A 17124-nucleotide genomic window follows, 5' to 3' on the forward strand; every position below is an offset into this window, starting at 1 on the left:
ATGTAAATTTGAGTGATGTTTTGTTTTTATTTGGGAAACAATTGAGCAGCCTCAATTATGTGCAAATGAGTGACGACTGTATACATTTAGTGCTACCAGTCAACTAGCCCCCAAATACGACTACAGATTTGTAGGCATTGATATTCTGAAGAAGATACATTTTTAAAAAGAATTGAATCATTTATTACTTTTAGGAAAAATAGGAAAAATTGGAGTGGACAAGGCAGCGTAGTAAACAGTGGTGATGAGCTTTATAAAATAAAAAAGAAAGAAAACAGAATAAGAAAGACACTTGCTTCTTAACATTGAAAGCCGTTTTCTGAGTTAGAAACTACATATTTTTACATGTTAAACCTACACAAAATAACACATTTTTGTTGCTTTCTTTGTTTAATTGCAAATTGAACCGAACAGCCCTGTGGAAATGGGAAAGGCACTTTTGCTTAAAAGATGTACAGATTTGTAGCCTGAATTCTGACCACTGCGATTGTTTTAAACTTCAGAGAAGCTCATTGTTGTCCTTTGCCTCTTACAAATGTACAATTGTCAAAAGTCGCTAAAATGTGTCCATCTCCCTGGGAGTTCTAATTGCCTGGTTTATTTTAGCAGACCATGTAACTCCAATATAAAGGCACATGTATTGGTGATTTGGGTGCAATTAAAATAAACGGCTCATTGGGTCATTAGGATTCAGCCATGGAGAAAAATAACACCACAACACCTGTTTATTTCTTTTAAAGAACTAGAAGGAAACCTCTCCCACGGAAGTGAGATTTGTTTAGACCCTCCAGGTGTTGGGGTGGGAAAATATGGGCTGTGTTATGAATAATGTGCAGCAAAATGGAAGGAAGTGCTAATCAAAAGAAAGTGATAAGATCCTCACCAGGGGAAGGGAGTGAAAGGGTGTCCTTGAGGTTGAGGTTCCTTATCACTCTCAAACCTCCGTTGCCACTCAAGAGAAACTTTCTAGATAAGTCCAAAAGCAGTTTGTCAGAGATTGGACAAATGTTTAAATAGGAAGTTAAAACCTACCCCTTATTAACTGTGTGGCATTTGAACCATTTTTGGTGCCTTCACATGAGTATTTTTAGTTCACGGAGCCCAAGAACAAAGGGCAAAACATGGAAACTAAGAATGCGGCCTCTAGGGTTCATTCAGTCCACCTAGGTTCAAATCTCAGATCCAGCACTTACAAGCTGGGGCATCGCTGGCAACTCAGTGAACTTACTTCTCTCTGCCTCAGTTTTCTCGGCTGTGATTGGAGTTACTGGTAATACATTATATAGTTGTTAGGATTAAAAGAGATATTACATGTTAAGCACTTAGTGCGTTCAGTAGAAGGTTGGCTGTTACCAGTTTAGATAGTGTATTACAGGAATATTTAGAGATAGCCAAATAAAATGTCTTTTTCTAACTTGTAAAACATTATGAAATGCTAGTTCACCTATAATGGTGATACCGTTGTAATTAAACTAGTTATTAATAACAGGAAAGGAGCTATAGTAGCCAAGGTTGATGACTAGACTCCACTCATGATGCATACTATCAAAGTATTTTCCAGAATGCAGTTATGGATGCTAAGATTATCTACAATTCATTTGAAGTCACTTTTTACTACTTGTATGAGCCGTGGGCAAATTTATTAAAATTTGTCTGGTAATCTTGCTCTCATGTTGCTCACATGTAAAATAAGCAGTTTTTATGGTTCACTAGAAATACCCATGTTCAGCAGTCATTTAAAAGAGCCACAGACCTAAATAAAATGCCTTGCTTAACTGTAAATTGCTTAATGTAGACCCTGTGGCTATTCCATTTGTTGCTAAATAATAAATATTTGTCAATTTAATTTAAAAAGTACAACAACATTCAAAGACAGAAGGGAAATTTCTGCTGCAAGTCTTGTTTTCTTTCATCAGAGCAAATATTTGCCTGGGTTAAAGAAACAGTGTTTGAGTTTCAGCTTTCCATTTTGGCAACTTAGATGGTATCATCATACTGTTTTTCATTGGCTACTTTTTTTTAAAGAGAGGGAGATGTGGTACTAAGCTAATATTAACACTAACAGCCTGACTTTCTTTATTAGGACTGTCATATAAATACTAAAAATTGCTTGAACACAAACAAGAGGGATGTTGTATCGCTTTATTTTTTCAGGGACCAGCAAAAGAAAACAAATCATTACTGTTGAATTTTATTCGGATATTTTTTGCACTCAGGTAGAAGGCCTGGACTGTTTTTCTCAGTTCTGTGCTCTTTAAGTGAGTCATGTAATGAAGTTTTGCCTTGAAGTTCCATTGTACAGTATATGGCTTTAAAGCTAATAATCCATGCATAGAAGACTCTTGCACTTGTTTTAAAAATTTTTTGGATGACATTGATTAATAAAATTATATAGGTTGCAAGTGTCCAATTCTATAATACATCATCTGTATATTGTATTGCGTTCACCACCCAAAGTCAAGTCTCCTTATATCACCATTTGTCCCTCCTTTGCTCTCTTCTGCCTCCCCCGCCCCCTCCCCTCCGGTAACCACCATGCTGCTGTCTGTGCTTGTGAGATTTTTGTTGTGTGCTTTGCTTAATCCTTTCACCTTTTTCACACAGCCTCCCCAACCCCCTTCCCTCTGACAGCTGTCAGTCTGTTCTCTGTACCTGTGACTCTGTTACTAGTTTGTTTATTTTGTCCATTAAATTCCACATAGAAGTGAAATCATACGGTATTTGTCTTTCTTTGACTGGCTTATTTCACTTAGCATAACACGTCTGCTTTCTAACCACGTTAGCTAGTAATCCATGCACAGAGGACTCTTCCATGTGTTTTTAAAGGAGACTTCTTTTTCCACATCTGAAGCTGCTGAATTAGTCGATGATTTTTTTTTCTTTTTCATTCCATCCTCTCAGGAGTCTGCATAATGTTGCATAGACTCTTAAAAGTGTGAATTCTTTTTCAATCTAGTTTCTTATCTCCACCCTTCTCACTCCTCACCTAGTTATCCCTCTTCCCCCTTCTGGATTTCCAGGTTCTCTTAAAAAATTAGAAGGTCTGGCAGTACTGGACTTGAATACTCACAATGTCCATTCCCCGCTAAATCTTGCAGCTGAGGCTGTTGTTAGTTACCATTTGTTATTGGTGCTTGTGGTGTCACTTACTCACTTTACTTGTACATGGTAAGTGCTTGGCCCTGGAGGACATTGGGGTTTATCTGATGTAAGGTATTGAAAATGGTCATGCTCTCTGACTTGGTAGTCAACGTCTAGGAATCTACCCTAAGGAACTAATTAGAGATGCCAATAGAGATTTATATACAAAGATATTCATTACAGGGTTGTTTATATAATAGCAAAAAAAATGCAGAGACCCTAAATGAAAATATCCAAGTATGCTAGAATACAATGGTGTTATTTAAAAATCACACATAAAAGAACATGCCATGGGAAATGTTCATAATAAATGAAAAAGCAGGATATGAAACTGTTTATACAGTATTATCCAGACCTTTATAAACCTTTCTCAACTGCTGGAAGAAAATTCACCAAAATACCAATGGTATTCACTCTAGTTTTTAATTTTCTTCTTTATATTTTTCTGTATCATATGAATTTCTACCATGAATAACTATTATGATCAGGAAAACAAAAATCTTTTGAAATATTTAAGAAAGCTCTTGAGTACGTTTTCTGCTATTATTAAATGAGATGTAAAAAATTGTACATGAGTCATTTGGAGATACATTCTGTATGTGTAGAAACGTATTATACGTACATTTATATACACACAGATAATAAAATGGGAACATTTCTTTTTTCTTTCTTTCTTTCTTTCTTTCTTTTTTTTTTTTTTTTGCTAGGAATCGTATACTTTGATAGCAGAATTCTACCTGCATATCATATGGTTTAAAGTGATGAGGAAATGATTGAAAGATGGTATTCAGCTATTGACTTTTATAGCTGACCAATTTGGGTAGTGCTCCTAGGGAGAAAATTCTTATGACTACCAAACGAAGGCAGCAGTGTTGGGTGTCCTAAAATCATGGATGCCGTGCTATGGATTCAACATGTTTTAAAGCTTGTGTTTAATTACTCTGTGGAAGTTGTTTTCCTTTCTTTGTAATTTCAGTCATGATCATGAATTATTTCAGGATGCCATGAAGAGATAAGCTCAGGTTTTCCCACTTGTGTAATAATGATATTTAAAAGATATGTACATAGGTATTTTTCTGGCACCAGTTACAGGAACTTGCTGACCTAATTATTTATCTTTTGTTTAGTTTGACCAAGCAGCTGATGCCGAGATATCCTGGATTACTGAAACAGAAAAGAAATTGATGTCTCTGGGTGACATCAGGCTTGAGCAAGACCAGACGGCTGCTCAGCTGCAGGTTCAAAAGGTGAAGGACATTTCCAATTACATCTCAATTAACTGCTCGGCTAGAAAATGTGCTCGCATGCTTTACTTTGCCGAACTCCACTAGTGTCACTTGGTATTTTCAGCTATTTTGCCTAATTGTTTTCATTTTATTCTTACACTCTCTCTTTTTTTAAAAAAAAATCTTTGTTTTTGTAAATCACAGACATTCACCATGGAAATTTTGAGACACAAGGATATTATTGATGAACTTGTTAAATCTGGACATAAAATCATGACCACGTGCAGTGAAGAAGAAAAGCAATCAATGAAGGTATAATCTTGTCTCTGTGACTGGTAGTGACACTCTTGAATAAAGGCATCTGTTGAGCTTTCAGCCCTAGGAAAGCACTTTTCCTTTATCCACAGCTGCCGTTTAAGCAGCTAAATCATTAGTTGCAAATAAGGCGTTTTTCAAGCTTCAAGAATAACAGTGAAAGGAATATTCCTTAAGGGAGTCACCCTGGGACAATCTTCATAATATACAGAAAAGCTATTCAAGTTTGAGCCCTTGATTAACTGGTGTGCATTAAGCATTCAATTAATGTTAGCTGTATTATTGCCATTATTATTGTTATAAATTGTTATTATAAATGCCAACTGTTGTTTACATACTTCAGAAACATTTGGGCCTCTTGAGCTGGAAGAAAAACCAGAGTATGTGGTTCTTCTGTAATGCTGAAATCCATGCTGTAGGAAGTTACTGTAAGCTGTATAGGGGGAAAAAATGAGCTGAGTAATTAAGGAAGCATCCAGTTTATGTAGTTTTAATGATTCTTTAAATAGATGGAAAACCAGCCGCATTGTTTCACATTCTGACATCTGAAAAGCCTAAAGAAATTAACACTTCTAAAAGGAAGATATTGCATGGCAAAAACTAAATTATATAAATGCCTATGCCTAAGATCACATTTTAAAGGGTATGCATTTCTTTTAAGATATAACATAGATATGTAATACAGTGTACACTATATATTGATACTTTCCCTTTTATTTATCCTCCACAATGGCAATTTACTTGTTTATAATTTAATCTTTCCTTTATTATTTTTGTAAAGATTCTGACATGAAAAGCACAGGTCATCATGAAATAATTTCTCTGTCATTCTGTGGTTCATTAGACCACTGTTGTGCTTTATCTTCTGCTATTAGTTTATGATGTGGATTTATACCATAACCTAGACCACTGTGACCACCCCATGAAATCAGTGGATAGCATAATGTTCTACATTTATTCTATTATATATATGTAATTAATTTTGCTGACTAGCAGTTCCTCTTATAATTTCATTAGTGAAAGGCAGTCCCTTTTTGTTTGTTTTTTAAGAGAGTAATGTAAATGTTGCTAGACTCAGGAGACGTTTTCTAACCTAGAAGACACTGAATTTTGCTCATTATGTTTAGAGAGGTCACTGTCTTTCTTATAAAAATTTGAGGCCTTGCTTTTGTATTTATTTATTTATATCTTGGTATTTTTTTACTTAACATCTTTTTTGAGAAGTTATATCATTAAATTCTATGATTTTTTTTTATGATTGTGTAGAATTCCACTGTATGAATATATCATAATTTACCAGCCTGATCTCCAATCATTGTACTTTTTATAGATGTTCCACATTTTTGCTATTGTTTACATATGTATATGTATATGTATAGGTTTTTTTTTATTGTGTTAAAAACACTTAATATTAGCAGACACTGGAATATTATTCAGCCTTTAAAAGGAAGGAAATCCTGCCACATGCAAAAACATGGATATGAACCAAGAGGGCCTTTCTTTAATTTAAAATGAACTTTTTAATACATAGTCACAGGTAAAATATAAATAGCTTTTATTGATTTATTCCTTTAACATACATTATTGGGTGTCTCCTCGGCACCAGGAGTCTAATACTGGACCAAACGTTCTTGAGTACATGTGCTACTCGGCCCACCTCACCAGTTACACACATTTCATCGTCTTCATTTCTAGAAAAAACTGGACAAGATATTGAAGAACTATGACTCCATCTGCCAGATAAACTCAGAGAGATATCTACAGCTGGAACGGGCACAATCCCTGGTTAACCAGTTCTGGGAAACATATGAAGAACTTTGGCCATGGCTGACAGAAACACAAAGAATCATCTCTCAGCTCCCCGCCCCAGCCCTTGAGTATGAAACTCTAAGACATCAACAGGAAGAACATCGGGTAAGCTCCATGTCAAAAGGAATGCTGTAGTCCCTACTGAAAGAGAATCGTGATTTTTATGATGTTTTTCTAAATACAGTTAGACACCTTACATGACTAGGACATTTTAGCAATATTCTGTTCTGGTCTGCACAGTTCGCTTACCTCAGAGTTGCTTACCTGTTATCCAGGTTTGCAGGGAGAAGACTCATGTGGGAAGACCACATTGTGTATGTCATTAATTATATCACAGCTTTTATGGGATGGTATATAGCATTAACCATCTGGGTATAAAGACAATTTCCATTTACAATGTTAGAGAAATAAGCCTTTGAAGCACTTTTAATTTGTGCATCTTGATTGTTCTTAATTTTTATATATTGACTAAGTTTTATATTTTATATGTAACTAGAGGACCTGTGTGTGTGTGTGTGTGTGCGGGCGCGTGCACGCATGAAGTTTAACTCAGAATATATTACATCATTGTTTGAAGTATCTGACATATTAATCTTGTTTGTTGACTTTAAAATGTATTGGCATTGAAGAATATCTCTAAATGAAGTATTTATTTAGAAGAGAGCTTTAGAGAACACTATTTAATACAAAAATGGAAAGTTTATGGAGTTCTATCCAAATCATTCAGCAGGAGAAAGACTTACAAACTATAAGAATTTAATTAAATTTAGTGTAAAGGTTTATTTGTGACAAAAATCCTGATGCCTATCCATTGGATGATTTTTAATATAAAATGTTTCGTGGATTTCTTCTACTCTGAGGTGAGATTTGAGTAGCTACATTGTTAGCATAAAATTAGGTATTATTATTGATTTGAAAATTTCAAAATTGAGTTAATATTTTTGCATAATTTTCAGTTTTCAAAACAAACTTATGATTTTCTATGTAAAGGGAACTCTACAACTGTGTATCCAAGTCTTCAAATTGTTCAAACTAAACTCTTCAAACTATTTGCCCCCTTCGAGAGTGGCTGTCCTCTGTAACGTCACAATGTCCTCTCCAGCTATTTTTGGAAATACCTTTCGATTCATTCTAGCCAGGAATGAAAATGGCTCCAAGAGCCATGTCACCAGATGGTAGATATCTGGAAGTTACATGAGGTGTATCCAGCATACATAAAACTGAACTCTCATGGTAGTGTAATGCCAGGAATCGTTTTGTTACTTATGAAGCAAAAGACTTCTCCTATGGAGCACTTTCTTCATGCACACACATACACCCACGCAGGCACCTAGTAGGTCTTCTCTTGTGTGTCATGAAATGGTTTTACAAAGGCTCATCTCACTGCTTCCCAAGCAAAGGTGTCTTGTAGTAGTGCTACACAGAGGAGACCTACTTAGACTCTTAGCAACTCAAGAACTCCTAGCTCTCTCATGTTACTTGAGAGTCTCTTGGTAATTCAAAGTGTGACCTTGTTTTACAAACATGCCTTATAGAATATTGAAACCAAAAGGTGTGTAACATTTCTTTTCCATGAGATTGTATGTTAGCCAATATCACCATCACCACCTCTATTCTGTAAAGCAGCATGAAAATAGGATCTAACAATATGAAACAAAAGCAAGAAAATCGCAGCCTGGACCACCCAGGAGCTAGACTGCAGACATGACCTTTTCCACATTCTTATGTGCAACATATTAGATTAGATCCCCCTCCTTTTGTAAAAATTGAATTTGTGTTTATTTAGCTCTTTTGCAAAAGAGTTTTGAGACCACCTTCAGAAACACTTCAAAAATAGTATATTACATTGGAGATGGTTAATGATCTAATGAAGTGATTCCCTCACTTTTCAAAAGAATTTCTTGGCTGATTTTAGTGGACACTTTTAATAAAAAATGGTTTATGGCCATCTTGATGATTCTTCTTGATGAATGATAGAAATTAAAATATTTGCAGGATAAGATTGGTAGCTTTTCTCTAGACTATCTTCCCTGAATATAATTTCTCTCAGACAAGCTTTTATTTGGGTCTAGATAGCAAACAGTTTGGAGAATACCTGAGGACAAGAAACTGCCGATTAGGGAACCAAATGAATAATGTGAAATAAATGGAACACTCCTCAATGCTTTATGGAGGTCAGCCTCAGAGAAACCTGCAGGCAATGACTGATCTTTCCCCTGGGAGTGGCTTTGGATTTGGCCCATGAAATACTGCCCAGTGGAGACACTGGGTTCCATGGATTGTAGATATTCCAGGTTCATTTGTCTCCCTAAAAAGAATGGGGCTTCATTTTGATTTCACACTCACTCAATATAAATATCATTGTGTCAATTGATTAGATATTGTTCAATGTATTCATTTAACATATTTTTCCTTAAATACATCTTATAAATAATGCTCAGTATACAGCTGTGTATTTGATAGATTGATTACCCTAGTAGTCTTTAACATTTAAAAGTAACTAAAAATAGTTCATTCATATGTATATATTCATATGTCATAAATCATATATGTACATAGACTAGATTAATACATATATGTGTAATATAATATACATGTACACACTTTTTATATTGATTTACATATAATTACAATGCCTTGTGGGCTTACCTCACCTAATGTAGCTTTATGTATAGTTTTTTCTCCTCTCAGCATGTGGCTACCTTCTACTGAGGTTCTTTCTTTTTCCTTCCTTCCTTTTCCTTCTTCCCTCCTTTCTTCCTTCCTTACCTCCTTCCTTCCTGCCTCCCTCCCTTTCTTCATTTCTTCCTTACTTGTTTTTTTTGCCTTTTCCCCTCTTTCTTTTATTTTAATTAATATTTGTATGTATTATGATTGTGCATGAAGAGACACCAAGAGTAATGGCTTAGTCTCTGTATGTTGGGGACATATAGTAAATTCAGAATCTTTTTTTGTAATATGACCCTTGGCTAATACTCTTGTCAAAATATATGATGCTATAAAATGCATAATGAACTAGAATCCGTTCTTTCCCTCAACCAACATTTTGCATGTGTCCTTAAAGGGACTTTGACACGACCAGACTGTTGTTTAATCTTTGTGTCAGGGGCATCTTTCTGGCAAAGAGTTGTATGAGCCATCATGTATTAAATGCCTTGCGAGGGGAGGGTGTTTGTTTGGAGTTTCCTGCCAGCTGGATGCATTGGGGTTGTAGACAGCTGTAATATGGAGGTGTGACCCTCAGATACTGAGAAGCTGTTTGGTTTGTTATAGCAACTGCGAGAGTTGATAGCCGAACACAAACCTCATATAGATAAGATGAACAAAACTGGGCCACAGTTATTGGAACTGAGCCCAGAGGAAGGCTTTTCTATCCAAGAGAAGTATGTGGCAGCTGACAGCCTTTACAGTCAAATTAAAGAAGATGTCAAAAAGCGAGCTGTGGCCCTGGATGAAGCCATTTCTCAGTCTACTCAGGTAATGATGTGCACCAGATATACGATTGGGTTCTTTCAAACAGCAGAGCATGGAAAGACATTTCCCGGCATCTCCTGATTAAATTTCAACTAAAATCCTTTCACTACATTATCTCTTGAGTATTGATATCTTCATCTCTCGGAGGTGGTGTTTGCTTGAGTCTAGTCCTTATATTTCTTTGTCTGCTTGTAGATATAATAAAAAATAATTGTCAATGACTTGAGAAATACAGTTGTCCACATTGTCCAAATATTTAAATGTGTCCATCCAGAATAGAATGCTATATTTGCCATTGGGATAAATAAAAGAAAGTGTTATTATCACTATGAATGAAGCATTGAGCAAAAAAGGAAAGAGAGAAAGAACTCATGGACATGGGCAACAGTGTGGTAATGGTAGGTGGGAGCATAGTGGTGAGTGGAGGTGGAAGACAGCTTAGAGGGAATAAATGGTGATAGAAAAAAATGAAATAAAATAGAAAAAGAAATAAAGAGTGAATGATAGGCTGAATAAGAAGGAAAAATATAAAGTTGGAAAATGATTTTTTCTGTTTTTGATACCTTTTTTTAAGTTGCATTCGAAATTACCTGTGATTTCTATTTTCAAGATTTGGTTTTTTATTATTAGATATGCTGATATTTAGTGGTCCATTTCCTATAATGTCGAGTGAGTGATGATTCCTTTAATGTTGAGGATAGTGTAGAATCTATGAATGAACAAGTTTTTATAACTTTGCTTCACTGTCTATGGTAATTTCACAAACAAAAGTTTAAAATTCTTGCATTAATCTGATTATGTGTTTGATCATGAATTTAAATACAACCGTTCATTTCAGCATCAATCATTTTTCAGTTCAGGAGACTTAAAACTTAAGAAACTCCTTTAACCAAAACTGCCCATGAATTTCACATTTATTAATATAACTTTTCTAGGATGCCAAAAGAATTAGTAAAAGTGAATAAAACAATCCATTTTGATAGACAAACACCCAGATTATTTAACTTTAAAACGTTAAATAAGAATGTCAAACCTCAGGGAAGGTAGGGGAAGGTGGGGGTAAGGGGGAGAGATCAACCAAAGGACTTGTATGCATGCATATAAGCCTAACCAATGGTCACAGACAACAGGGGGGTAAGGGCATGAATGGGGGGGTTGGGAGGGTAATGGGGGAATAAGGACACATGTAATACCTTAATTAATAAAGAAATAAAAATAAGTTAATTTGAATTAAGATAACAAAGTGAAGCAGTAGATGAAATGCTGTCAGGTGTCCCACTTATACATTAAAATATACCATTTCTTAATGAATCACTCAGTTACTTGCTAGAAGCAATCCAGTTTACATAAGTAGTGTGGTGCAGAGAAGACCATGTCTGTCTGTCTGTAAATCATTGTTTCTGGATGTCTTGATACACCAGCTGGATATAATTCTTTGGATGGATATGTCAACAAAAGGACTAAGATTTAGTTATTGTTTGTGACATTAAGTAGATGTGGTTTTGTATGTGTGTTTTTTTATTTAAATTTTCACATTGCGTATCACAGATCATTTTCCCATAAGTGACCCCTTTATGTTACCACCAGTTCCATGACAAGATAGACCAGATTCTTGAGAGCCTGGACCGCATCGTGGAGCGCTTGAGACAGCCGCCCTCCATCTCTGCTGAGGTGGAGAAGATCAAGGAGCAGATCAGTGAAAACAAGAACGTGTCGGTGGACATGGAGAAGCTGCAGCCATTGTATGAGACTCTTAAACAGCGGGGAGAGGAAATGATTGCTCGATCTGGGGGCACTGATAAAGACATATCTGCCAGAGGTAATAATTCCAGGATAGAGAAACAATTGAACTTTAGTCTCAAAACAATTCTACATGTTCACACTGTTTACCACAGTCCAATCGCATATCAGGGTGCCAGATTTTAGAAAAGGTATTACAAATACAACGTGTTTGGGGTTGAAGGGCTGTGTACATTAATCCCTTGTTAATGTCTTCCTGTGTTTGTAAAATAATCGGTTAAATACAAAGTGTGCCATTTTACAAAAATCACGCATTCTCCGGACCTTTTAAACCAGTGGTGAAAGCATAATACCAGTAAGACTAAACCCAGGGATTGTTTTCCTCATTACTAACTACACTACCTTACATATAATGGGTATTCTATCCCACTTTGCCACAGAAATGGCAACCAACCATGACCGCAACCAGCCAGTCTTAAAGATATGAGCTGGGGTCGAAAAAAACATGTACACGGGTTAGTGGAAATTCATGTTAAGGGTACTCTAGAAAACAAGCCCAGAATACATATCTTACATTGTTATATTCCTGGGACTGAACAGATATCTGTACTCTTGATTTGGAGACCATAAAGAATATACTTAGGTAGTTATTTCCCTTTCCTTGGAATTAAGGAGACCTGATGAACTTCATTCCTGTAAGCTCACTTGCCCTTGAGCGTCCACTTTCATCAGGAACAGCCTTCAGCCAGGAGGAGCTGGGTGTCCTCAGATCTCACATTTGTCTGGAATAGGCTGTTGCACCCAATGGTACTCACAAGACTGGGATCAACTAACATTTGGTCCAATTTTAGATACCATATTGAATCACCGTTTCTGTGTGAACCAAAATGATCTGCTTTCTTGCTGAAATAGGGCTAACAGACTGCCTTTTTGATATTGTTTTGCTCCATAGCTGTTCAGGATAAGCTTGACCAAATGGTTTTCATTTGGGAGAACATACACACGCTGGTGGAAGAAAGGGAAGCCAAACTACTGGATGTAATGGAATTAGCAGAAAAGTTCTGGTGTGATCACATGTCCTTGGTCGTGACCACAAAAGATACTCAGGATTTCATCCGGGATCTGGAGGATCCTGGAATTGATCCCTCCATAGTAAAACAGCAGCAAGAAGCAGCAGAGGTAAGCAGAGTATCCCATTTACAGTGAAGAAATAAGTTGTATGTTGAAAAGTGAATTCCTTTGGTAAATATTCAAAATTATTCTATTGAAATTTATATTTGGTTCTGAAAGTGGAATGCATAGTAATATAGTAGGAGAATAGCACACCCACAAATTTCACTTAAGACAGCATATATTTTATGATTTCTCTCCATCTCTCCTGCTTCAGCCTTATTTCAGGGGCTCATTATCTCTCTTGATTTCAAAAGTAATCCAAAGTGATACCCTTGCCTGCAGTCCCTTTCCTTGCCAGGCCTCTAACCCTGCTGCCAGTCGTCTCTCTAGATCTGCTCTTGTTGTGCTGTTGCTTCAAACCCCTCAGAGGCAGCCACTGCCTATGTATGAAGTCCAGACTCCCTAGGCAGGGTGTGGGCCTTTATATCCCAGCCAGCCCGTGCCTGTATATCCAAAGCAATTTTCTTCTGCTGCTCCTACTGTGGTGCACACAGGGGCTTTCCCCCAAACTGTGCTCTTTCTGTCATCTGCATCTTTGCACATTCTATTTCCTCACCCCAAAATGTCCTTCCTATCACTATTCTGGCAAATCCCACTCAAACTTCAAGATGCAGTTGGATAGTTACCGTCCATGTGAAATCCTTTCTTGTTTCCTTAGCAGAGTTAGTCGGTGTTCTCATAATATTTCCTCAGGCAAAGGACTCTATGCATAGTATGACTTATCATACATGAGTGGAATAGTCATATACCTATTTTTCTTTGTATGCTCAACCCTAGTTTAGGGCTTGTCTTATGCTTGGTAAAGGCTTCTTGAATTAATATATTTAACCAAGAAGATAAAAGCAAAGGTAGAATACTGAATTTCTGTTACGGTTTTTTGTTTGTTTTGTTTTGTTTGTAGTTTACATGTACTAGGGTAAAAATATAAACCCAGAGCTAGATTATCCTAAATCTGCTAAGCAAATACATTAATTTGTGTGAGGTCTTTCTTTGAACGCATGTTTTACTTATGCCTATTTTAAATGTGTATTGTCAAACAGGTCAGTTTGAAAAACAAAATGTCTTTCTAAGTTTTAAGTATTGTTGTATTGGTGCTTGAAAAAAATTGTTCTGGTATTTTTTACATAGAATTATTTCCTAAATATTGCCCTTTTAATAAATGTTTGATATTTGTTACTCAAAGGATGCTTTTATTTCTTGAAAATATTCTTCTGTTATCTTTCCTCATTATTGCAGAGACTTAGAATACAGAAAGAAAATGAAAATTGATCATAATTCCACCTCCTAGAAATAACTACCATGAATGCTTGTGTGCATCTTTTTAGTTTTAGTGTGGTTTGGCTTAAAATTCTACGGCTGCCATTTCTTATTCCAGGCCATCAGGGAAGAAATAGATGGACTCCAGGAAGAACTGGATATAGTGGTTAACCTCGGCTCTGAACTCATCACCGCATGTGGGGAACCCGATAAACCCATTGTCAAGAAGAGTATAGATGAGGTACATTTTCTACTCTTACCAGAATGCTATGTTTAAAGGTTTCATTCACTAAGGCATATTTGATAGAAGTAGTTGAAAACGTATGACAATAAAAGATTCTAATGTTTATATTGTAGTTAAATTCAGCATGGGATTCTCTCAATAAAGCTTGGAAAGACCGGGTGGACAGACTGGAGGAGGCGATGCAGGCTGCCGTTCAGTACCAGGATGGACTTCAGGTACGGGGATTAGGATGTACTTGCTGGGAAAAGGAGTCATGCTGACCGATGTCTCCACATATACACATTGGCACCACCGGGGGCTGCAAGGGTGCGTGCAGTTTCCTCCTCTACGCCAATCCATGTTTTGCCTTCAGAAGATATTTCTGGCACTTGCAGTATATGTAGATTTATATACACATTTAAATACATTTCTACACACACATTCAGTGAAAAGAAGCATTTTAATTTTTCAAGTGTAAGTAAATATTCCCTCACAGTCTTTTTCATAAATGGCTCAGCACCAGGGTCTGACAAGGACCTGTGTCTGAGTTCTATGCCACAGCTGAGTGGAGTAAGATGAATGGAGTAAACGCCATCTAAAATATCACCAAGTTTCACTAAAGTCAGAAGTAAGGAAATTTGATTTGAGGCCAGTGTTCCCCATGAACAAAAATAGATTTCTATTTTATTAGGTCATAATCTGTTGTGTAAAAAGGGTTTTCTTCTTTTTTATGCACATCATTCCTTTTAAAAGCTATTTTCAGATCCCTCTGGGTTCTCATTTAGTTTATTAGCTATTTTTAATGTGTTTTTTTTTAAATATTAAAAATTATCTTGTCAGTTGAGGCCAATTCAGGGCTGTTTCTTTTCTCACCTTCCTTTATTCCATTTTCTATCATTAAGGCTGGCAAGAGTTTAATCTTTCTTCCCTTCTACCATATGGAAAAAGCCTTTCTAAGTATTTCCATAACACCAAGTGACTATTATTTTTTAAAGCTCAGACGAGAACATCTTTTCCTTTTTATTATGCCACTCCACTTCTATATTTGTAAAAATAAATAGCATAAGCCAGGCTTTATGCCAGCTGAAAGGCGTGTTGAATTTGGAAATAGATGAAAAAATTCACTACAAACAAGACCTTTTTATAAATTTCCCCCTCCATAGCCTTCCCTTTCTCAACCAAAGTGATAATTCATTGCTTAGATATCCGTGACTAGTAACTAATCGAGCTCCAACTCTCGGTCTGTGAGGCCAGGTCATGATTTTCACGTACTTTGGGAAGTCGTTGAGTTGTGCCCTCCTTCATGGCTAGAGATGCCACTGTCACCACTTGCAGCCATTTGACCTCAGGAGCCATGAACCATAGGAGCCACAGGCTAGACACCATGATTCATACAGTCTCATTACCATGAAAACAAGGTCCATCATAGGTTAGCAGCATCACCTGTGGGAATGAAGGGCACCTTGACTTACTAAATAGCTATGGCTAGCTGGAGCTAGAGGTTTTGAGGTTGGTTGTAAAGTAAAATAAATTTTATTTCCCAGGTTGCTGCTTAAATTCTTAGAGTTTATCAATGGTAACTTTAAAACAGATATTGCCCTGGTCGGTGTGGGTCAGTGGGTTGGGTGTCATCCTGTGCACCAAAAGGCTGCCAGTTCAATTCCAGGTCAGGGCACATGCCTGGAACGGGCTCGATACTGGGTAGGAGGCGAGCAGGAGGCAGCTGATCTGTGTTTCGCTCTCACATGGATGTTTTTCTCTCTGTCCCTCTTCCTTTCTCTAAAAAAAAAAAAAATCAATAAAAAATCTTAAAAATAATACCAGATATTTCCCAAGGATTCCCCACTACTGTATGGTCTGGCAACTTCATTAAAGTGCAAAATAATTTTGTGTAGTCAATACCTGAAAAAAATGTGAGTTGAGCCTTTTTAGGATATTTATATTACCTGAAAACAACAAGAAAAATAGGAGATTTTGAAGTCTATGTTGCAACTCAGAATAATAGTCTTAATATTAATCATTATATCTGCAGGATTTTAACACTAACCTAATTGATATGGAAGGGTTTAGTTGAGCCAAATACTTATTTTCCTAAGTGCCAAACAATAAGTTTCTTGATTATTTGAGTAAGTAGATGAGTTTGAATCTTTTTCTTCCAACGTATTTATACACTCTGCTTTTAGGGGGACATAAGAGAGTATAGAGAATTTTATTTCCTGTGATTGAATTTACAAAACTTTTTTTCAAATGGGCATTAAAGTTCTTAACATTCTAAAATTCTATAAAATAGAATTTCCTTTGTAAATTTGGATACATAATTGGAGGTGACATCTATTTCATATTTTGGACAACTGTTGCAATATTGCAGCTTTTACCTATTGAGATGAACCACCTTTATTATTTGTAAAATAGACCCATTGTATAGTATCTTCACAGGCTTATGATTGTACTTTTCTATAACATCGAGATATTGAAGCAGTTTCAGATGTACTGTTATAATAACATGTGGACTAATGTGTTTTTCAGGCAATATTCGACTGGGTAGATATTGCAGGTGGTAAATTAGCTGCAATGTCTCCAATCGGAACAGATCTTGAAACTGTCAAGCAGCAGATTGAAGAGCTGAAGGTATGGCTGAGGGCTAATTTGTCAAAGACTTGGTTTCCATTTTTAAGTTCTTGACTCACAGGATTCTCTATACATAAATGTATTTATTTTACATAATTGAAGTATTACGTTTTGATTATGAAACTGGTTTAATATAGT

At 36.3% G+C, this 17124-nt stretch overlaps 1 protein-coding gene across 12 annotated transcripts in view; it reads left to right on the forward strand.

Moving 5' to 3' along the window:
• Positions 1 to 17124, forward strand: part of DST (dystonin) — a 458265-nt gene that overhangs the window by 387649 nt on the left and 53492 nt on the right. For all 12 annotated transcript variants that reach the window (XM_080664697.1, XM_080664701.1, XM_080664693.1 and 9 more), the window contains 9 exons: positions 4269 to 4388; positions 4572 to 4679; positions 6378 to 6596; positions 9765 to 9968; positions 11553 to 11784; positions 12658 to 12884; positions 14254 to 14376; positions 14493 to 14594; positions 16885 to 16986. In XM_080664697.1, the coding sequence (XP_080520823.1) occupies positions 4269 to 4388; positions 4572 to 4679; positions 6378 to 6596; positions 9765 to 9968; positions 11553 to 11784; positions 12658 to 12884; positions 14254 to 14376; positions 14493 to 14594; positions 16885 to 16986 (1437 nt within the window). The remainder of the gene's footprint in view (positions 1 to 4268; positions 4389 to 4571; positions 4680 to 6377; positions 6597 to 9764; positions 9969 to 11552; positions 11785 to 12657; positions 12885 to 14253; positions 14377 to 14492; positions 14595 to 16884; positions 16987 to 17124) is intronic.

Source organism: Plecotus auritus (genome assembly GCF_963455305.1).
Source record: "Plecotus auritus genome assembly, chromosome: 4".
NCBI lineage: Eukaryota > Metazoa > Chordata > Mammalia > Chiroptera > Vespertilionidae > Plecotus > Plecotus auritus.